The sequence below is a fragment of the Rhipicephalus sanguineus genome, chromosome 2 (assembly GCF_013339695.2).
Source record: "Rhipicephalus sanguineus isolate Rsan-2018 chromosome 2, BIME_Rsan_1.4, whole genome shotgun sequence".
Lineage (NCBI taxonomy): Eukaryota > Metazoa > Arthropoda > Arachnida > Ixodida > Ixodidae > Rhipicephalus > Rhipicephalus sanguineus.
In genome coordinates, this window is record NC_051177.1 from 80,579,728 (window position 1) to 80,597,932 (window position 18,205).

An 18,205-nucleotide genomic window follows, 5' to 3' on the forward strand; every position below is an offset into this window, starting at 1 on the left:
ACACAGAGACAAATGCCAAACGACAACACGATAGGTCGTGTCTTCCCACGTCCTATCGCACTGAACAATTTCCAAGAGTTCCCAGAGCTTTGGCTATTCGTTAAAAAACAAAACGAAACGTGCGTTTATTTTAATTCCGAGTTCTAGCTCTCTTAATGCTCAACGAACCTCAATAAAAAATAGTGCTGCAGCTGCGCACTTGTGGTAGGAACACGCAGGAAACATTGTAGTTGGGGGCCTTCTCCTCCTCCTCTGTCTCCTCCTCGCCCTCACAGCCCTCCCCACCTCTTGCTATACTATACCACACAAGAGTATGGTGTGCTTTGCCCTCTCGGAAATTACGTTACACGTGAGCAACACTTATTCTAATGTAACAATGCAACTAGGTAAGTCTATACTAGATTAGATATTTTCTTAGAACATGGACTCACTGTGCGTCGAGCAGTTTTGCTTTGCAGTTGGGACAATGAAGGAACTTATTTGAATGAGACAAAGACACAATGTCGATAGCATGAGTTTTAAGTACAAAAATTCGGCAGATCCCACGTACCGTGGGAGTCGATGTTATGCGAAGCATGCGCCGGGTAGTTGACTGTGGCATAACGTTTTTTACTTAGCGACACGTTCAAAATGACGCTATAGATTTGTATAAATTTTATACGCACACACACACACACACACACACACACACACACACACACACACACACACACACACACACACACACACACACACACACACACACACACACACACACACACACACACACACACACACACACCACACACACACACACACACACACACACACACGCACCCCCGCACGCAAGCGCGCAGTAATCAATCCCGCTTTCATTGCGATTGATTCGTTCTTTTGTATAGGCAGCATTGGGTTTATTCTTGATTAAACAACAATCATGCGTCGAGTTCTGTCTGAGCATTTCCACTGGAATTTGTCCGAGGCAATTACGATGCGTAGTGCAAGCGTAGTATCAGACAAGCACTTAAGTCAATTGCCTTCAAAGACTGCAAAAATACTCGTGTGGCTTTCTGGGTTGATGATCTGTGAGGCCGCGCTGGCGAGGTCTTGGGACTGTCAACGAAGACGCATATATAACCAGTTGTTTACGGTTGGGTAAGGCTGCCAATGGCAACGTGGGTATTACCAACATTAGACGCGGTAAGCTGATATGTAGTGCTTATACGTGTCCCGAGAACGCACGCACGTTTCACGAACCCGTGTGCATGTGTGCAAGAAGTTCTTGACAGTTCTTGAACGAGGGCATCATCACCGTGATCAGTGAGCGCCAGCAGCTGGTCATGCCTTGTTCAGGATCCGGTCGTGATCGTGGTGACGAGGGGTCTATGTGTAGTGAAGTATGTGATATAGTAGAGCTGTTGGAATTTGTGGATGCCTCGGTCATTTCGTCTTCAAATTCTCTGTCGACAGAGCCGCCGACATGTCGGAACGTGAAGCCGCCCTTCGCGTTGGTGAGGTATAGGCCAACGAGGCTGGTAGGCCTGGATAGTACCACGTAGACCAACATCAGTGGATGGTGTTTGTCGTATTCGTAGACTACCTGGGCGTATGTGGCCTACGTAGCCTAGTCTACAAAGCGGCTGTCAATCAATCTGGCGTCATCCTCGGTCAGCTGGAGGCCATCGCCCAGCCTCGTAAGAAATGAAGAGGACACTGCGTCGTTCTGGTGGACGAAGTGCACCTTACGGTTCGGTGATGTGTATATCATAGGTAACTTTCGTTAATGTATTCCTCGGGGGTCGAGCAATGCTTCAATATAGCTTGCTGAATCATAAAAATACAAACATATTGTTTATTAGATTGCTATAAAAGCGGAGCCAACCCTGAAACCACAGACGTTAATCTGATATGACGCCTCTATCGTAGGAGTATACACATCGTAGGAGTATCATGTAGTGTTTATTGCTTTCTTGTAAAGTTAGATAGCCACCACCACAACCACAATTGACGTTGCACCGATATTACGCCTGCGTAGGCTGTCTTTCCAAATCAGTTTGTAGACCTGGCGTGGCTCAGTGGTAGAATACCTGATTTCCACGCAAAATGCTTGGGTTCGATTCCTGCTGGGATCCTAATTTTCATTCTTTCCATTCGTTGAGTCAACGCTGCCAATGTTGGTTTTCCTTAACGCTCTAGCATTTAAGGTACCAATGTCTGTTCTCGCCGTTCCTGGGTAGATATAAACTGTCAATCACCTGTGGCGCATACCTGTACACCGCGGCCCGTCGTAAAAGGGTATGTGCCACACGTGTCTGGAGGAAAGGGTTTGACGACGTACGCGACAGGATTTTAACTTTATTCATGTCATGACCCGACAATCATATTCGTCTAAGCCTCTTACCCTCCCATGCAAATTCTGGTCTACACCAAGTCAAGGAGGCGATCATGAGAGTGCCCAGACGTAGGCGGCTAGATAGATAGATAGATAGATAGATAGATAGATAGATACGTAGATAGAAACGCTCAAAGTGCCAGAGGTTCGCTAAGAAATGCTTCGCATTTAAAACCGCGATGTGATCGTGAGGCACGCCGTAGTCGGGGACTCCGGATTATTTCGACCACCGGAGGTTCTTTAAGGTACATCTAAATCTAAGCACACGGGTGTTCTTCGCTTCTCACCCCCGTCAAAATGCGGCAGCCGTTGCCGGGAATCGATCTAGCGCCCTCGAGCTTAGCAGCGGGACACCTTGCGTGCTAAGCTACCATAGAGGGGTAGACAGAGACGTCGGCCTAAGCGAGCGTATAAGGGAAAAATATTGTGATAGTAATAATTTCGGGGTTTTATGTCCGAAAACCACGATATGATTATGCGAGACGCCTGTAATGGAGGGCTCCGGAAATTTCGACCACCTGGGAAAATTTAACGTGCTCCTAAATCTAAACACACGGACCTTTAGCATTTCACGTCCATCGAAATGCGGCCTCGGAGGTCGGGATTCAATCCCACGACTTTGAAGTCAGCAGTCAAGCATCATAACCACAATAGCACCACCGAGGGTCTAAGGAAAAAAGAGAACGGGTAACAAGCTACGTTGTATGTATGTAGAGACAATTTATGATGCATGGAACAAACAAACAAAACAAAGGAACGGCAGAGGAAAAGTTAACTAGCAGGAGGAAGGAGGAGGAAGGAAATGAAGGAAAGGCAGGGAGGTTAATCAGACGCGCGTCCGGTTTGCCACCCTACGCTGGGGGGAAGGGAAGAAGGGATTAAAAGAAAGAAAGAAGAGGGAAGAAGGCACTGTCAGGGTACATATGCACAACTTAACTAAATGTGAAACAGTGCTGCAGATTTAAGGTGGAAATTTATTAACGCCCCAGGCCAACTAAACCGTTGTACCAGCCGTTTAAAGAGAAATGCGTCAAACGCGTAAAGCTTTTTTTGCCACGTAAAGATCCATGTTGAGGAGAAGCGCGCTTTCAAGGAGAGACGTCACAGAAAAACACTCGCGATTACGGTGTTACACACCATTCACACGGATCGCATTCGACCGCGTTTTAGTTCAGAAACCTAATCTCAGTCGCGAAAATTAATGCCAATAGGGGATGATCGCCACTGAATGTGCCCCGTGTGACTTGGGTAAGAAGCGCATGCGCAGGGACGTGAAGTGTATTTTATTTGCATTAACAATAGCAGTTAGATACTTCAGAGGTCATTGCCCGTCGCCGTGATGCTCTGTATATATTTCAAGCTTGATAGCATCCTCAGTTGTCTCAGACAAGAAAGATGTTATTTCTGCAGCCCGCAAGGGATCATGACAAGGTGCCGTGTGTGTGGGCGTTGGGGTGGGGTGGGGTGTGGTGGAGTGAAAGAGAAAGAAAGAGACACCTCTTGAAAGAAAAAGTACTGTCATGAGAAAATACTTGTTTACAAACACGCGAGAGTGTAGGGATCATCTCCCTCCTGCGTAGAGCACGTCAACTGGCAAAACTGCAATTCAAGACGGTCACATCACTCGCCTCCGGAAACCAACGCGTCAGCTAGTTTCGGCGAGCGACATCACGCACCGGCGATCACGCACAACTTTATCTGACGGGGAAATGAAAAAACATTCACGTTGCGAAAGACGGAGAAGCGAATTGGAGTGCGGCAGGCTTCGGAGGCTACTGAAGCTTGTCGAACTGCGTTCTACGAATCCGACATCATAGAAAGTCACTCAAAACGCAGCTCTCCTACGCTCGAGCCTCGAAGAAGAATTTCAGGGCGAACACACCAAGGAACGACTTCTCAAAAATTGATCCTCCGCTTCGTCGCACCCTCTCTCTACTATTTCAAAGGTCGTCGGGATGGCTGAAATCTCGAGCGAGCTTTGTTTCATCCCTTCCAATATCTGCTTATCCGCCGCAACCTTCTTTGCTTGCTGACGCGTGCGCTGTTGTCGTGGGCATTCATTTTAGTTTTGTTTATGCCTTTCGTTTTTCCTATAGGCAAGGCTTCTTTCAGTTGCAGATTCCAGTGGCGGCGGTGGCATAGTTCCCGAAAAACTTGGCGCCGGCGAGTCTGCTGAAATGCGGGTGTACACAAATAAGCCCTCGAAAATGCGCCGGTCGCAAGCGTATTGGCATGCGCCGTTTTGCAATAACTGATGCTCTCTCTCTAGTGGGTTTGTCAGCAATCAGCTGTTTCTGATGTGGAAATCTGATCGTTTGTCGAAGTCGCTCGTCATTCCGCGTTGCCACATTTCGTTGTTGCCTGTAGCACGGAAGAGTTTTGCTGCTAAAAGCACATGGGTGAAAGTCCAATTGCCGACATGAAGGAAGGAAAAGGTTAGGAGGAAGCATTGCGCAGTGCGGTAGAAAGAAAGCAAAATAGTGAGTGAGGCACGCATACAACTAGCTTCGCTTGCCCTCATTTACCCGATAGGAGAATCGCTGCTGATTAGCAACATTCTGAGAATGTATGCTTATTTAAATGCTTCCTTTTGTAAGGTACATCCGGAATCACTGTCTATTATCAGCTTTTGTGCACTGCCGGCCATCCTTTCTGTGTTGCCTTTTTAGAGGGCCTATTTGAACTTATAGGTTAGTTCGCTAGTATATGGCGAAAGTTTCGCTTTATAATGTGTTTTAAAAGTGTGGTTTTTCCCATTGAAAGAAAATATCGGTGAATTTCGAGAAAGAACTAACCAGGAGTCTAGAGATTTTCTCTTGCCTCGACGCATTGCGACACAAGTTAGCTTCACACTTTCATTTTCTTTTTGTGCCGACAGGAGAATTTCGTTTTCATATTTGACTACTTACGGCTTTGCCGTGTCCGTAGTAGCGTTTTTATTTGCCTAAGTAGTAAAGAAAAACGTAGGAGAAATGTATTACTTTTATGCTCTATTATTCTAACTTACAAAATCGTGGTAGGGGTGAGGTGCGAAGGTGCGAAGGTGCAATGAACGGAACAGCCGTAGCAGCACCATATTCAATGGTCGGCAAAGGCGTGACACGTTCATTTGTACGAGCGGATGAGAGCATTGTCTGCCGTTGTGCTAAGCTCGTGGATCACCTCCGGCTTTCCTGTGTATTTCAGGACGGTGATGGGAATGTTTAAAGATGAGGAAGCAGGCTAGAACATTCACTGCTTGCTTCTTTAGCTCTAGTTTCTTTATTGCCCTGTAGGTCATTATAAAGTATCACTAACTTGTTTACAAAATGTGCGACAGGCTCTTAACAGAATAGAAGTTTTGCGCTACACACTTGTCCGTAAAGAACAAATTTCAGCCGATACAGATATGAGACATATTATAGACAAAACGCGGCGAGTAGATAGCGTGAAAGACTTATAAACGGAAAGGGTTCGTGAATTTGGCCTCTCGTCCTGCTATCTGACGCTGTTATGCCTAATTCTAAGTGAAAGCCTTCATATTTATTCACAATGAATTAAACGAATTTGAAGAACGCAGCGCGTTAGATGGAGTGACAAAATAAGGAGTTTCGTGGGGACAAAACAGAATGAGCTCGTACGAGATAACGTGAACTGCTGGTCATTGGGAGATGCCTTCGTCCTGCGGAGGACTCAAGTAACCTTCAAATGAAATGATGATGAATCAATTTGCAACTAATTGCTACAGCGCTATTGATTTCTGCTGTGATATAACGGCCTGAAATTTGTCTTGCGTCTCTGGCGTAAGAAAAAAACACCTTGAAATGGCAGGTTTACTGCAATGAAAAATCGGGCATCTAGGAGCTGGAGGCGTGTACCTCTAAGTGCGTCAGTAGTCCGCCGTCTGTGTCTTACTCTAGAGTGGTAGTAGTCTCTCAGAGTAGGCCTCTGGCCATCCGGCCAAATAGTACTACAATACAGCATGCGGGCCTGAAAGTGAAGCGGAGCAGCGGCAATTGACTCCTCGGGCGCGATGCCTCCAGGGAGCCATGAAGTGGAGCTGAAACATGCATGGCGCACACAATGCGGGCTCCGCGGAAGCATCCGCTCCCGCCGCTTTTTTCCCAATCATCGACCAATACTCAAAACTAATTCGATTGTATGCTCCCCTACGCAACCATAATTTGGCAAATGGTCCCTTCTTTTGTGCGCTTCATATCCGCCCGAAAGCAATTTGTGTCTCCGCTTCCCATCGGCGAAATCAATTTGCCTCGAAAAGGCCGGCCTTTTCGCGCCTGGCTATTGCATATGTTCACTATACGGCCCGAGATTTCCCGGGCAAAAAAGAAAAAAGTTGGTACGTACGTAGCACTTTGGTAACTGTGCCTATCTACTGCGAAAGGCCACAAATACGCGACTGACGTGGTTGACAGCTCTTTGAAAAGGCAAGCTTCGAAGTCTTGTAGAATTACGGCTACAATAGATCTTTGTGAGTGGAAGTTCAAACTAATGCTGCCATTTTCATTCGATTTTATGATACAACGTACAGCCACATCATAGACGTTATGCGCGGTTTCATTGCAATGTTCTTTCTATAGCCGGCTCCATTACACTAGGCGATTCTCATTATAAAATGACCTAGATCAAATTAGTTACAGTCACGGACGAGATGGAGGAACCGATCATGAGGCCCGATTTGCTTTAGTATTCGCACGTGTTGGTTATGCGTTGGTACTAACGTTCATGTAACAGCAGAGCCAGCGTGGCCCAGTCTTTCTTTTCTTCTTGTTTCCTTCTGTCTTTCTTTCCTTCTTTCTTTCTTTCGCGTTGCATGGAGTGATACTCCCTGCTAGATTTTTCTTTCCTGCATGCCGGGAATTGAACCTTCATCCACGTGCGTAGCAGCGCGACATTTCAATCGCTACCGGCAACGACTGACGCTCATGGGTTCATATTTAGGTAGCACTGAAATACGGCAGCGTGGAATGACAAATAAACTCGATAAAAGGTCACATTGCCATATCTCAAATGGCTGATCGCCTTACGCCCACGTTCGAGATGGCATCGAATCTTGGAAAACGGCTCATACAAATACGCATGAGACTGGCGCATCTTCGGGGACGGCACTTCTGTACAATCGCCGGCGCCGGGTATCTTGCGTACAACACCATCGCCACCGCTACCACCACCGATATCGCTGACTCATAACAACCTACACTTGAAAAAGATTGGGATCTATAGCTCCCCTCACGTGCACCGTATTCTTGATACTCACATATGCCACATACTGCGGTAGTATGATGCGACCGGTCAGTGGAAATGTGATCTACGAACGCGATGAGCCGAAATGCTTAACAAGCATCAAAAGCGCGGGAAGACAGCCAAGAGACACGGGAAACAGCTCAGTACCCAGCTCTCAGTCGATCCATTACGTTAATTCAATTGCCTACATGCGCGTGTCTCTTCCGGGGCAGTTTTTATTCTTCAAGAATATTACTAATGCAACTTGTTCAAGAAGGATCCGTTGATGGGCTAGTTGGTACATGTCTTGATATATACTGAGTATGTGCAGCGCAATGAAACGAAGACAAGAGAAGACATACAAACGACATAGGCTGGCGCTGTCTACGTCGTTTGAGTGTCTTCTCTAGTCTTCGTTTCATTGCGCTGCACATACTCAGTATATATTAAGTAATGTAACTTCCCTGGAAATGTATGCTAATGGCAGAACGATCTAAAAATATTCCGGTTGCCGGGCACAAACAGGTTTCCGGCCCGCTATCCGGGCAACCTAGCAGAAGCAGCGACTTGATTCAGGGGAGATTGCAAAAGCACGCGAGAATGCTTAAAATAACCAGATATCGCGGCATGCTGGCGTCATAGAAAAGTGGTTTCCCGCAGGTAGCAAGCGGTGAGAGTACAGCCCGGCGCCGAAAGAAACGAATCGAAGGCAACACTTGCAAAGGACGTCAGATAAGTGTGCACACTTGGCCGTGGCGAAGAAACTCAACTCGCGCATCAGCGGCCCTAACTTTGTCGAGGAGAGTAGCACGTGTGCTGGATGAAGGGGAATGGAATTCATCTACGTCTTTTAGGCACTTGCCTTAAGAGGCATGTGAACGTGTTGAGCGTGAGTACGCGCCGGTGCTTCATCACATTTTGTCTATGCGTCAAAATAAGACAAAAAAACAAACAAACAAAGTAACTCCAGTGCCACAATTCTTCTTGACAGCATGATTACGAAAATATTCTGCACAGCTTTCTAAGGGTGCTTTTTAAGGAAAGCCGTTCAAAGCAGCGACAGCCGACGCTTTTCTGTTTGTTGTCTAATCACATTCGTTTGAATACATGCAGTTTTTAAATAGCTCAAGCACGTAGGCGCGCGCTTGACATGCCAATAAACGCGCGATTAAGTTTATTGTGTGCGGTTATAACAGTCTGGAAATATGCACACTTTAGCGATTCTTGTTGCTCTCAACTTGTTCACTGTTGGCACTGCATTCTTCTGCGATGAATACCGGCAGCTGGCTCTTGATTCGGTGTTTTAACGCGATAGCGTTTAATAGCCCGTGTTGCAGAAATTCCGGTGTCGAGGCCGGCGGTGTTGTACGCGAGCGAAAAATCTCGATGGATGCAAAGAATAAAAATCAAGGTTTTGATCCGGAATCAAACTCGGGCATTCTGCGTTGCAGTGAGATGTTCCACCACAGGGACGCTCCAGTGCTTCCAAATTCTTCGGGAAAAGACAATATGCAGACGTCATGTAGGCCGAGAGGTCTAATTTTCAGGTGCAATATTGCGTGGCAGAAGCGTAGCATCACACCAGGGGTCACGTCGTGTCAATCTGTGAATCGTGCGAAGAGTGGGTGGTTCAAAGGACGACCGACAAGAAGCAATAAAAGAGAGAGAGAGAGAGAAGGAATGTAGGAAAGGCAGGGAGGTTAACTAGACAATGCGTCCAGTTTGCTACCCTACACATGGGGAGGGGGAATAGGGGAGTAAAAGAGAGAGAGAGAAGGATAGACACATGTCACATCACACACACAGTGCCGAGTTTCACAGGCGGTCGCTCAATAGGGTTCTTTTCAAGTACCGCAGTAGGGCTCGTGTGACTTTCTGGGCTGATATGCTGCGCGACCAGGCTCCTAAGATCTTTGCTTCATTAAAGGGACGGTCATCCAGTCTATCCAAGGCACACTGGAGAGTCCGGCGATCTTCATCAAATTGGGCGCAGTGGCACAAGAGATGTTCAGTAGTCTCTATACAATTGCAGCTTTCGCACATGGATGAATCGGCCATGCCAATGCGATGGCTCAATGAGTTATTAAACGCTACACCGATCCACAACCGGCACAGCATTGTAGCGTCACGTCGAGAAATCTTGGATGGCAGTTGTAGCTGGAGTAATGATTCAAGGTTCTTAGGGCGAGGACTGGAGTTAAGCGGAGAATTCCAGTGCGCAAGCGTGGTATTATGCGCGATGCGACGAAGTTCTCTAGCTGCATCTACTCTCGACAAGGGTATGAACAGTGTGGGCGCTCCATCGTGGGCACATCGGGCAGCGTCGTCAGCGAGGTGGTTACCACTGATGCCACAGTGACCCGGCAGCCATTGTAAAACAATGTCGTGTCCTTGATTAGCGGCGCGATGACAAATTGCATTGATATCAGACACCAACTGGTGGTAGTTTCCACGTCGTAGACTTCGCACGCATTGAAGGGCTGCCTTGGAGTCGCAGAATATGGCCCATCTACTAGGGGATTCTTGCATAACAAACTCCATAGCGGCTCGAAGAGCGGCGAGCTCGGAGCCCGTAGATGTCGTGACGTGTGATGTCTTGAACTTGACGGTGATTGATCGAGATGGTATCACAAATGCACCTGTCGAACTTCCCGAGACCGAACCGTCTGTGTAAATATGTATTCGGTTAGCATACGACAAATGCAAAAGGTCCAGTGAGATCTGCTTGAGGGCTGCAGATGACAGGCTTGCCTTTTTAGATATCCCCGGCACTTCAAGGTGCACAGTGGGCCGTTTCATGCACCACTCCGGAGATAGTGGTATTGTTGCGGGCGAGAATCTCCACGAGATGGAATGCTGGTTAGCCGCAACAACCTTGGAAAACGCTGCCTTTGGTCTTTCTAGTGGCAAGCTAGCGAGGTGGTGGTCAGGCACTCTGGATACGTAGCGGATATGTGCCCGGAGTGTGTCGACAGTTATATATGTTGTGATCGGGTGGTCTTTAGCAATAGCAATCGTTGCTACTGTGTTAGCACACCGAGGTAGCCCCAAGCATGTGCGCAGTACTTGGCCTTGAATGCTTTGCAGGACCCGGGTGTTAGTTTTTCCGGCGTTGGAAAGCACGGGCGTGCTTTACCGCAAATATCCCAAGAAGAGCGCTCTGTACAGCTGAAGCATAGATGGCACTGATGTGCCCCACGTTTTCCCAGCGAGAAATCTCATTACGTGTGTGATAGAGGTGAGCCTCTTCTTCAAGTGCGAGATGTGAGCACTCCACGAAAGATCTCTGTCGATAATGACGCCCAAGAATCGGTGACGTCTCGTATACGAAAGCCTCACGTTGTCGATGGAAACGGGATACCAGATCATGGGCTTGCGGGTAAAAGGAACTAAGGCGCACTTCTCGGTGGAAATTCTGAGGCCTCGAGCATGGAGGTACATCGACGTTATTCTCGCTGCTTTTTGGAGCCGTGCGCGTACCTGGGGTCGTGTCACTGCTGAAGCCCAGATACATATATCATCAGCATATACAGAGAGGTTAACTGATCGAGGTAGAATTTGGACAAGGCCAATGATCGTGAGGTTAAACAATGTAGGACTGAGAACCCCGCCTTGTGGAACGCCACGAGTGGTGTAATGGTCAACGGTGCGGCCTTCCGCAGTATGCACGAAGAAGTAATAAAATAATTGTTGAGGTTTAACGTGATGGGCTGCGCACAGCCAGACACGTTAACCCCAACAGTTATCACGAAGGAGCATTGGGAGGAATCCTTGAAGAGCAGCAGTCTTCATACCCTTCTCCAGGCCGTCCAGAGGGCCCACGACATCACGACAGAACTTCGACTTCCGGTCCCATCGTGGGAGGAGCCTTCGACTTGATGTGGGGGGTGCTCAGGCTCCCCTAAATATCAGTTCCTCAGGACTCGAATAAAGTTTCTGTCATGTCATGGGGTTTAACGTCCCAAACCCACGATGTGATTATGGGGGATGCCGTAGTTGGGGGCTCCGGAAACTTCGACCCCATGCCGTTCTTTGAAGTGCACCTAAATTTAAGTTCACGGGCCTCAAGCATTTTCGCCTCCATCGAAAATGCGGACACCGCGGCCGGGATTCGATCCCGCGACCTTCGGGTCAGCAGAGCCAGAAGACGTCATACGGTACGTTATGCATTCTCCTAAGACGACTCGTGGCGGAAGCCTGTTTGAAGGCATCTCTTCTTCTTTTTCTCAGTAGATTGTATTGAATCTCCCCCCTCCAACCGAAAGGATTCCGCATTTAACGTAGTTTAATACTGCTTGTGCGATCGACCCATCTTTGACCAATCGACGATGTATGTATGTCATGTGGTACATGTTGCTTTTGCTCGACAAGTTTAGTTTAACTGCGTTGAATCATGACATTTTATGTTAGTTTTTAATTTACAGACAGGCGCCACATCACCGTCGCACTTCTCTCCGTGCAGCCCCAATTCGCAGTTGTTCCCTAGCAGCCGGTTTCAGACCAAATCAACGAAGAATTTTTTTCCGATTTGGCGGTCTTATTGATAACGCAAGGAAAACTATATATATGTACAGCTAAAACATGAGCACCGTTTCGGTTGGTTGTTACCTGATACAGTGAAACCAGAAGAAGAAAAAAGGCGTAACACCGGCTGCACCTCCTGCAGGCAAAAAAAGAAAATCACTGCACGTCGTCGTATAAGTGCTGCTCTACTCTACGCGCAGATGGCAACCGACAACACGAAAAGCAAGAAAAAAAAGACAGAAAAAAAAAAACTATCCGGTAGAGCCGAACGGCCGCTTTGAGCTTCGTCGGCTGTGGCTGTCGCGTCGTGTTTCAGAGGCACGTGTGTGTGGTAGCAACGCAGCGGCAACTGCGCAACACGAAACCCGGCGAAAGGTCCCTCGTTGCTTGCATCAGTTGGTGCGACACGAAAAGCGCCGATGCTCGAGCAACAGGAGCTCCCCCCTGGGGCCACGACGTTGGCGCCTTGATCGATGCGTGCGCGATGGGACAGGGAACATTCTCCTGCGACAATATTTTGCCTAGCAACGTCCATTACGGGCTTCCACCCACAACCACCCACTATGCCCGAGACCGGGACGAGATGAAGATGTGTCGTCTCGTAGAAGCTCACGCAGAGGGATCCCCAGTGCATCCGAGCACGGGGCTCGATTCGGCTCGGCTCAGCACGGCTCGTTTCTCGCGATATAACCGAAGCGAATAGGCTCATTTGCGCACTCGATTGGTCGTGGAATCTTCGCTGCAGAAAATGGTCTTCTATCCATGGACGTGTGTCTCGAAGGCGCTGGAGGCAACGAAACTGTTGCTGACGTACTCAAAGTCAACAGGTCTGTGCGACCGCCTGCAGACTTGATATGTTATGCTCCCTTAAGTGTGCGCGGGATTCTAACCATCTCTGTTTTCGCCCCTTTATTAGATGCGAAGCATCTTATGGCGGAGTTCAATCCGGTGGTGGTGTGCGGCGTGACCACCCTTACTGCGCTTGCGCAAACCCTCTCCACACAACTCCTATAAACTCTCCCCTCTCCCACTCTCCCCACTCCCCACTCCCGCGCCTCATTCTCCTGCGCAACGCCGCGATGAGCGCCAGCGCATGCGCGTCCCCTCCCCCCTCTCTCCTGTCCTACGCTCCCCCGTCTCGCGCGCCTGTCGACCGCGTTCCGCACTCGCCCTGTGAGAATTAACGGCCAGGCTAGAGGGAAGACACGACGCGCGTGGCGTTCCTCTTCGCGTTCCACGACGCGAGGTCGGTAGCATGCCCAACGAACGCCAACGGAACGCGATCGTGCAAGTGTTCCGGCTTCGCATCGCCTCATGGTCCCCTTTAGCGGGAGATGGTGTAATTTTGTTTTACTCCCCCCCCCTCCAGTGCAGGGTAGCAAACCGGATATGCGTCTGGTTAACCTCTCTGACCTTTCTTGCTTCTTCCTCTCTCTCGATTGGTCGCAAGATAAATGCAGTATAAACCACAAGCGTAACATTAAAACAGAAACGCCTAACCTCTACTCAGAATCAACCATCTCAGCCCAAAACGACCGAGCACTCAATGATAATGAGAGTGTGTCTTATGTCAGAAATTATTGGCGCCGAATAATGATCGGCCAGCGGGTGCTGCGCGTCGCAACGCGTGCACTCTCGGGAAGTGCAGAAGGATGTCGCCAAAGAGCCGATTGAATCATTCGTGGAAACACGACGCACCGCGCAGTGACCCGTGCAGCTTCGGAGACATTAATTAGAGAGCCCGCCGGTCGGGTACAGTATATAAGCATTAGTGGGTCGAACGTGGAAGCTTCCCCGCCTGCACGTCGCAAGAAAGCGTTTGTGTATACCATGCCCCGCTAGCTATGTATGGAGCTGACTTCGATGCCCAAAGGCAGTTTGACGAATGACACATCGATGCAAGCTACCGAGTTGTACCAACATACACGCGGCTACGCAATCTCGAAGTGAGCGCGTTTGATTTACTAACGATTCCTTCACTCCGTCAGAGTATTCGCGCGTGCCTTACGTCAAAATGTAGCGTTGGCTTCGGCGTCATTGCTGCGGCTACGAGGTGACATCATAATAAGGCAGAAGTTATGAAGAAGACCGAAGCTTGAAGAAATAAACATTTTTAAACACGGGGTATCGCTGAAGCCAAAGTTTTGACATGCAGTCTTATCTTAAGAAAGGCTGCAACTCAAGGTGACATCATAACATTAACTTTTACAGCGGGAACAAGGGGTAGATTGAATTGCTGGCTTTGGGCGATGTCCTTGTTGGAGTGTCAGATTTATACAGTAAACTCCGGGGGTTAGTGAAAAGAGAAACTATGCGAAAGCGATTTCATTAGTAAAGTGACATGCTGGATCCGAAGGCAGTGCCGTACCTGCAACGAACGGCCAATCAGCGGACAGGAGGCGCTGTCTGATTTTTCAACATACGCTGCGGGACGACCTTCTTGTTTTAGGCCTCCGGTCGTCCTTATCGATTTTTCGGCTTGTCCTCTTTCTTTTTATTTCGCCACGGCTTTGGCCCCCTTAGGAAATAGCGAGCCTCCGTGAGTGTCGCCGGCAGGCAGCGGGAAATGACAGCTTGCCACCCTCCGGTCGCGTCAAAGACGTCTCAGAGCACCCTTCACGCCCTCGGTCCCGCGAAAACTGCAAAATAGGAAGCAAAAAAGAATTAGAATCGCGCTAATGCATGGGGTGAGAGGTTTGGCGGCGGCAGGGGGTTGGCTGCGACAGAATGGACAAGACTGATCTACTTTAAGGCCTCTGTCTCCCGAACTTGACAACAATGCGTTCCTTGTCACGGCGTACTATGTATGGTTAGCTTCGCTCCTGTGACGTGAAGTGGCGCCGAGCCGATTACTGCTTGAAAGTGGCTTATGTTGAACGCTGATAACTCAACATCGTAAAACTTTATATCTTTATTCTTTAGCTGCATAGAGGTTTGAGTATTCTAACCGTCTACAAGTTTTGCTTTCTTCAAAGTTTCTGTATAGCCGACTATTATTAGTCGTCGATGCGTGCGCGATGCTTCCATCACATTTTTTGTATAGTAGGAAACTGCAAACCGGTCTTTGCTACAGTGACACGACCAGTGATGACCGCTGGATTCCGCAAGACACTGCTTCACTTCATACACTACACTGGCCTAACGGCGCACATCTAATGCATATATACACACAAAATATTATGCCTTCAGGGCAAATCTATGTCGCAAAAAAAAAATAACAACCTTGCGTTCCTAAAATTCAGATGTGCCTTTCGTCTTATCATATATCGTTCAACACTCCTGGCGTTTGCGCCAAACACCTGAACTCGAAGTCACAACTACGACACTAACGAAACTTTGAATTATTACAAATTCATTACATCTAGAAAAAATATAAATGAGGGTACGTGGCTTTGTTAGTGGTGTGTCTTGGAATGTTCCCAATATTTTCTATAGCCGGTTGTAACATCAGATCGATGATAACACCGCTTATTGTCGCATTATTAAAAATGCATGATGTTGCTGAGGAAACAGCGGACTCACATCACGCGTTTTCGCGAGGTTCTAATTTCATGGGCTGAACGTATTTTGAACTACCGGGTGCGTGTGCCATGCTCCCATCACATTTTTCTGTATATAGGAAACTGAACGAAAGAATCCGCTGATGTTCTATCTACTTTACTATTTTTTAAAGGTATTTTCTTGTCTTTAAATATTCTTAGCAACTCAGGTTTACAAAGGAGGATCACGAGGCTACCAGTTCATCGCTGGATAATTTTCCGAGGCTTAGATCTCCTAGCAACAATCTCTAAGATCATCCTAAGCCTGTTGACCTGTATTGCCCAATTATCGGGGAATATTCGGTGCCATTCTTTTTTCATTTTCTTACACTCACACGAGCCTAAAAGACGTACTATGATCGCGGGGTGTTTCTTAGTTCGCTGACTTCACGAAGAGGATAAAGCGCATTGTGTGCACTCATCCATGCGCGACCCACGTGCCCTCGCCTGTTTTTCGTTAGCAGATAATCCCTGGTTAGGGAAGCACTCGGTTACTAAAGTTGGCTACACTCCAGTGCTCGCCTTGCGGCCCAGTGTTCTTAAAGCCTGCCCAGCGAGAAGGTCGGGGCGTTTTTTTTTTTCTCATAAAGCAGCTTTATAGTTTGTAAGGCTTTGCACCGACAAACGTTCGCGCACATCTGTATTACTTAGGGAAGTTAAGAACCAACGTTCCCATGGCGCGCAATTTATGACTCGTCGGTCTGAGTGTCACCGACACTAAGTATTCTTTCCGACATCAACACTGGGGCCTGGCAATATGGAGACAAGTGAAAACTGTTACTTACACCGCATAATAATACTTAATCTCAAGCTAAAGTGTCACTTTCAGAATTTGTTGTTTGTTGCCTAACGTCTCAGAATTTATGGATGAACTCTTAAGATGTAGAAAATGAGAGATATAAATTACTTCTGTCAAAATGATTTAACCTGTATAACTGCCAAGACTATTAATAATTGTCTTAGTTTGGCATTACTTGAGGTTTTGCTTTCAAGTAGATGTCCTTGCGGCCTTAGACGCCACTATACGAAGCCAACAGAGGACAACGCCAAGGAATGCAAAGGGGGCTAATTTGTATCTTTCAACTGAACTGTAGTAATCATGAGACGAAGGAAAATTGAAGTGGACAAAAAAAAATACTTTTCGCTGGTGGGAACTCAACCCTCAGCCTTCGAGTGCGATGCATTACCATTTGTGCTACTGTGATGGTCTTTGCTCCTTACCCTTTTTTCGGGTACTTCTGTATGAATACGCCTACAGTGACGTTATCGTAAGCTTCAAAATATCAAGCTATCAATTTGAGTGTTCATACGCAAAATATGCTCGAAGGACAATCAGGCGCTTTCATTTGTCACGTAGTTATATCCTACGCATATCGATAACTATATGCAATTGTATCCTTAAAAAAAAAACACGAACACAGAGTGGTATATGTTTCGGCAATTTAGTTACCAGGAGGTAAACAGCTAATAATTTCTCCCTTATTTTTTTTTATCGCTCGCAGTGCTTGACACCAACTACGACATGCGGTTCTCGGACAAGCACGTGGTCGCCGGCAATCCGGTTTTGCTTCAGTGCCCCATTCCCAGCCATTTGGGGGACCACGTGTTGGTGACGTCATGGCAGCGAGTGGACGGCTACGTCATCACGAGGAACACGCATGGCGGTATGTGACAGCGCAAAACGCTGACAAAGCGCGTGACCTAATGACAATGATTAGGTAAAGCATGAGGATTGAAGGAGTGCAGCTACGTTTCAAACGGGCCAACTGTCTTTAGTTATTCACGTTGGAGGCACCCTGGTTGCAACTAAATAAATTTCACCGAAAGGAAACGCTGCCAGTTGTTGATGCTTATTTATTCACAAAAGCTAAATATGCTTCTAACAAAAGTAAAAGAACTGAATAGGCTCACTTTGTAGTTTATTTAGTACCACCAAAAAAGGATGTAAAAAATCACGGGCTTAAAGAGAAGACCAATGCGAAGCGGAAACATGAGCCATCACCGTAAATGAAACGTGACAACACTGTCTGTATAAATAGCACCTGGTTTTTTTCTTGGAATAAACATTGTTGGCAGTGGCGCCCTGTGTGTGTGTCTCCCTATCCGTCCGTGTCCATTTCGCGCCTAATATTCCGAATCATGTAAATTCTCCTGATGATAGTACTTCGAGGTTCAGTACGGTCACTAAACGTTTTATTCGGCTCTAGCTCAAGAATTAAAGTCGGGCTTCGTAAATTTTTAGTCGTGAAAGAAAAAACTCTATGTGATTTAAATTTCTTGCCTATGTTTCATATTTCTACTTCTTTGTAGCGGTCGCACAGCATATTAGCTTTCCACTCTAAACGAAGTTTTCAAAAACATACCACGTTCCTCAGCAGTGCCTAACCGACCATTTGCTTCAGGAAGCTTTTCCTTCATCTCCAACATCAGCGGCCCTTTTTCGCTATAGGCTGTGTTCACATAAAAACGTCGGTGCATGTCCGCGGACCCCCTTTAATTTCGCTAAAAAAAATATCATTTGCTCTTCGAGTCCACAGGACCACGAAACCAT

At 47.4% G+C, this 18,205-nt stretch overlaps 1 protein-coding gene across 1 annotated transcript in view; it reads left to right on the forward strand.

Moving 5' to 3' along the window:
* LOC125756260 (Down syndrome cell adhesion molecule-like protein Dscam2) overlaps positions 1–18,205 on the forward strand; it is a 194,380-nt gene that overhangs the window by 140,994 nt on the left and 35,181 nt on the right. Inside the window, exon 3 of the mRNA XM_049412869.1 lies at positions 17,157–17,318. Within this exon, the coding sequence (XP_049268826.1) occupies positions 17,157–17,318 (162 nt within the window). The remainder of the gene's footprint in view (positions 1–17,156; positions 17,319–18,205) is intronic.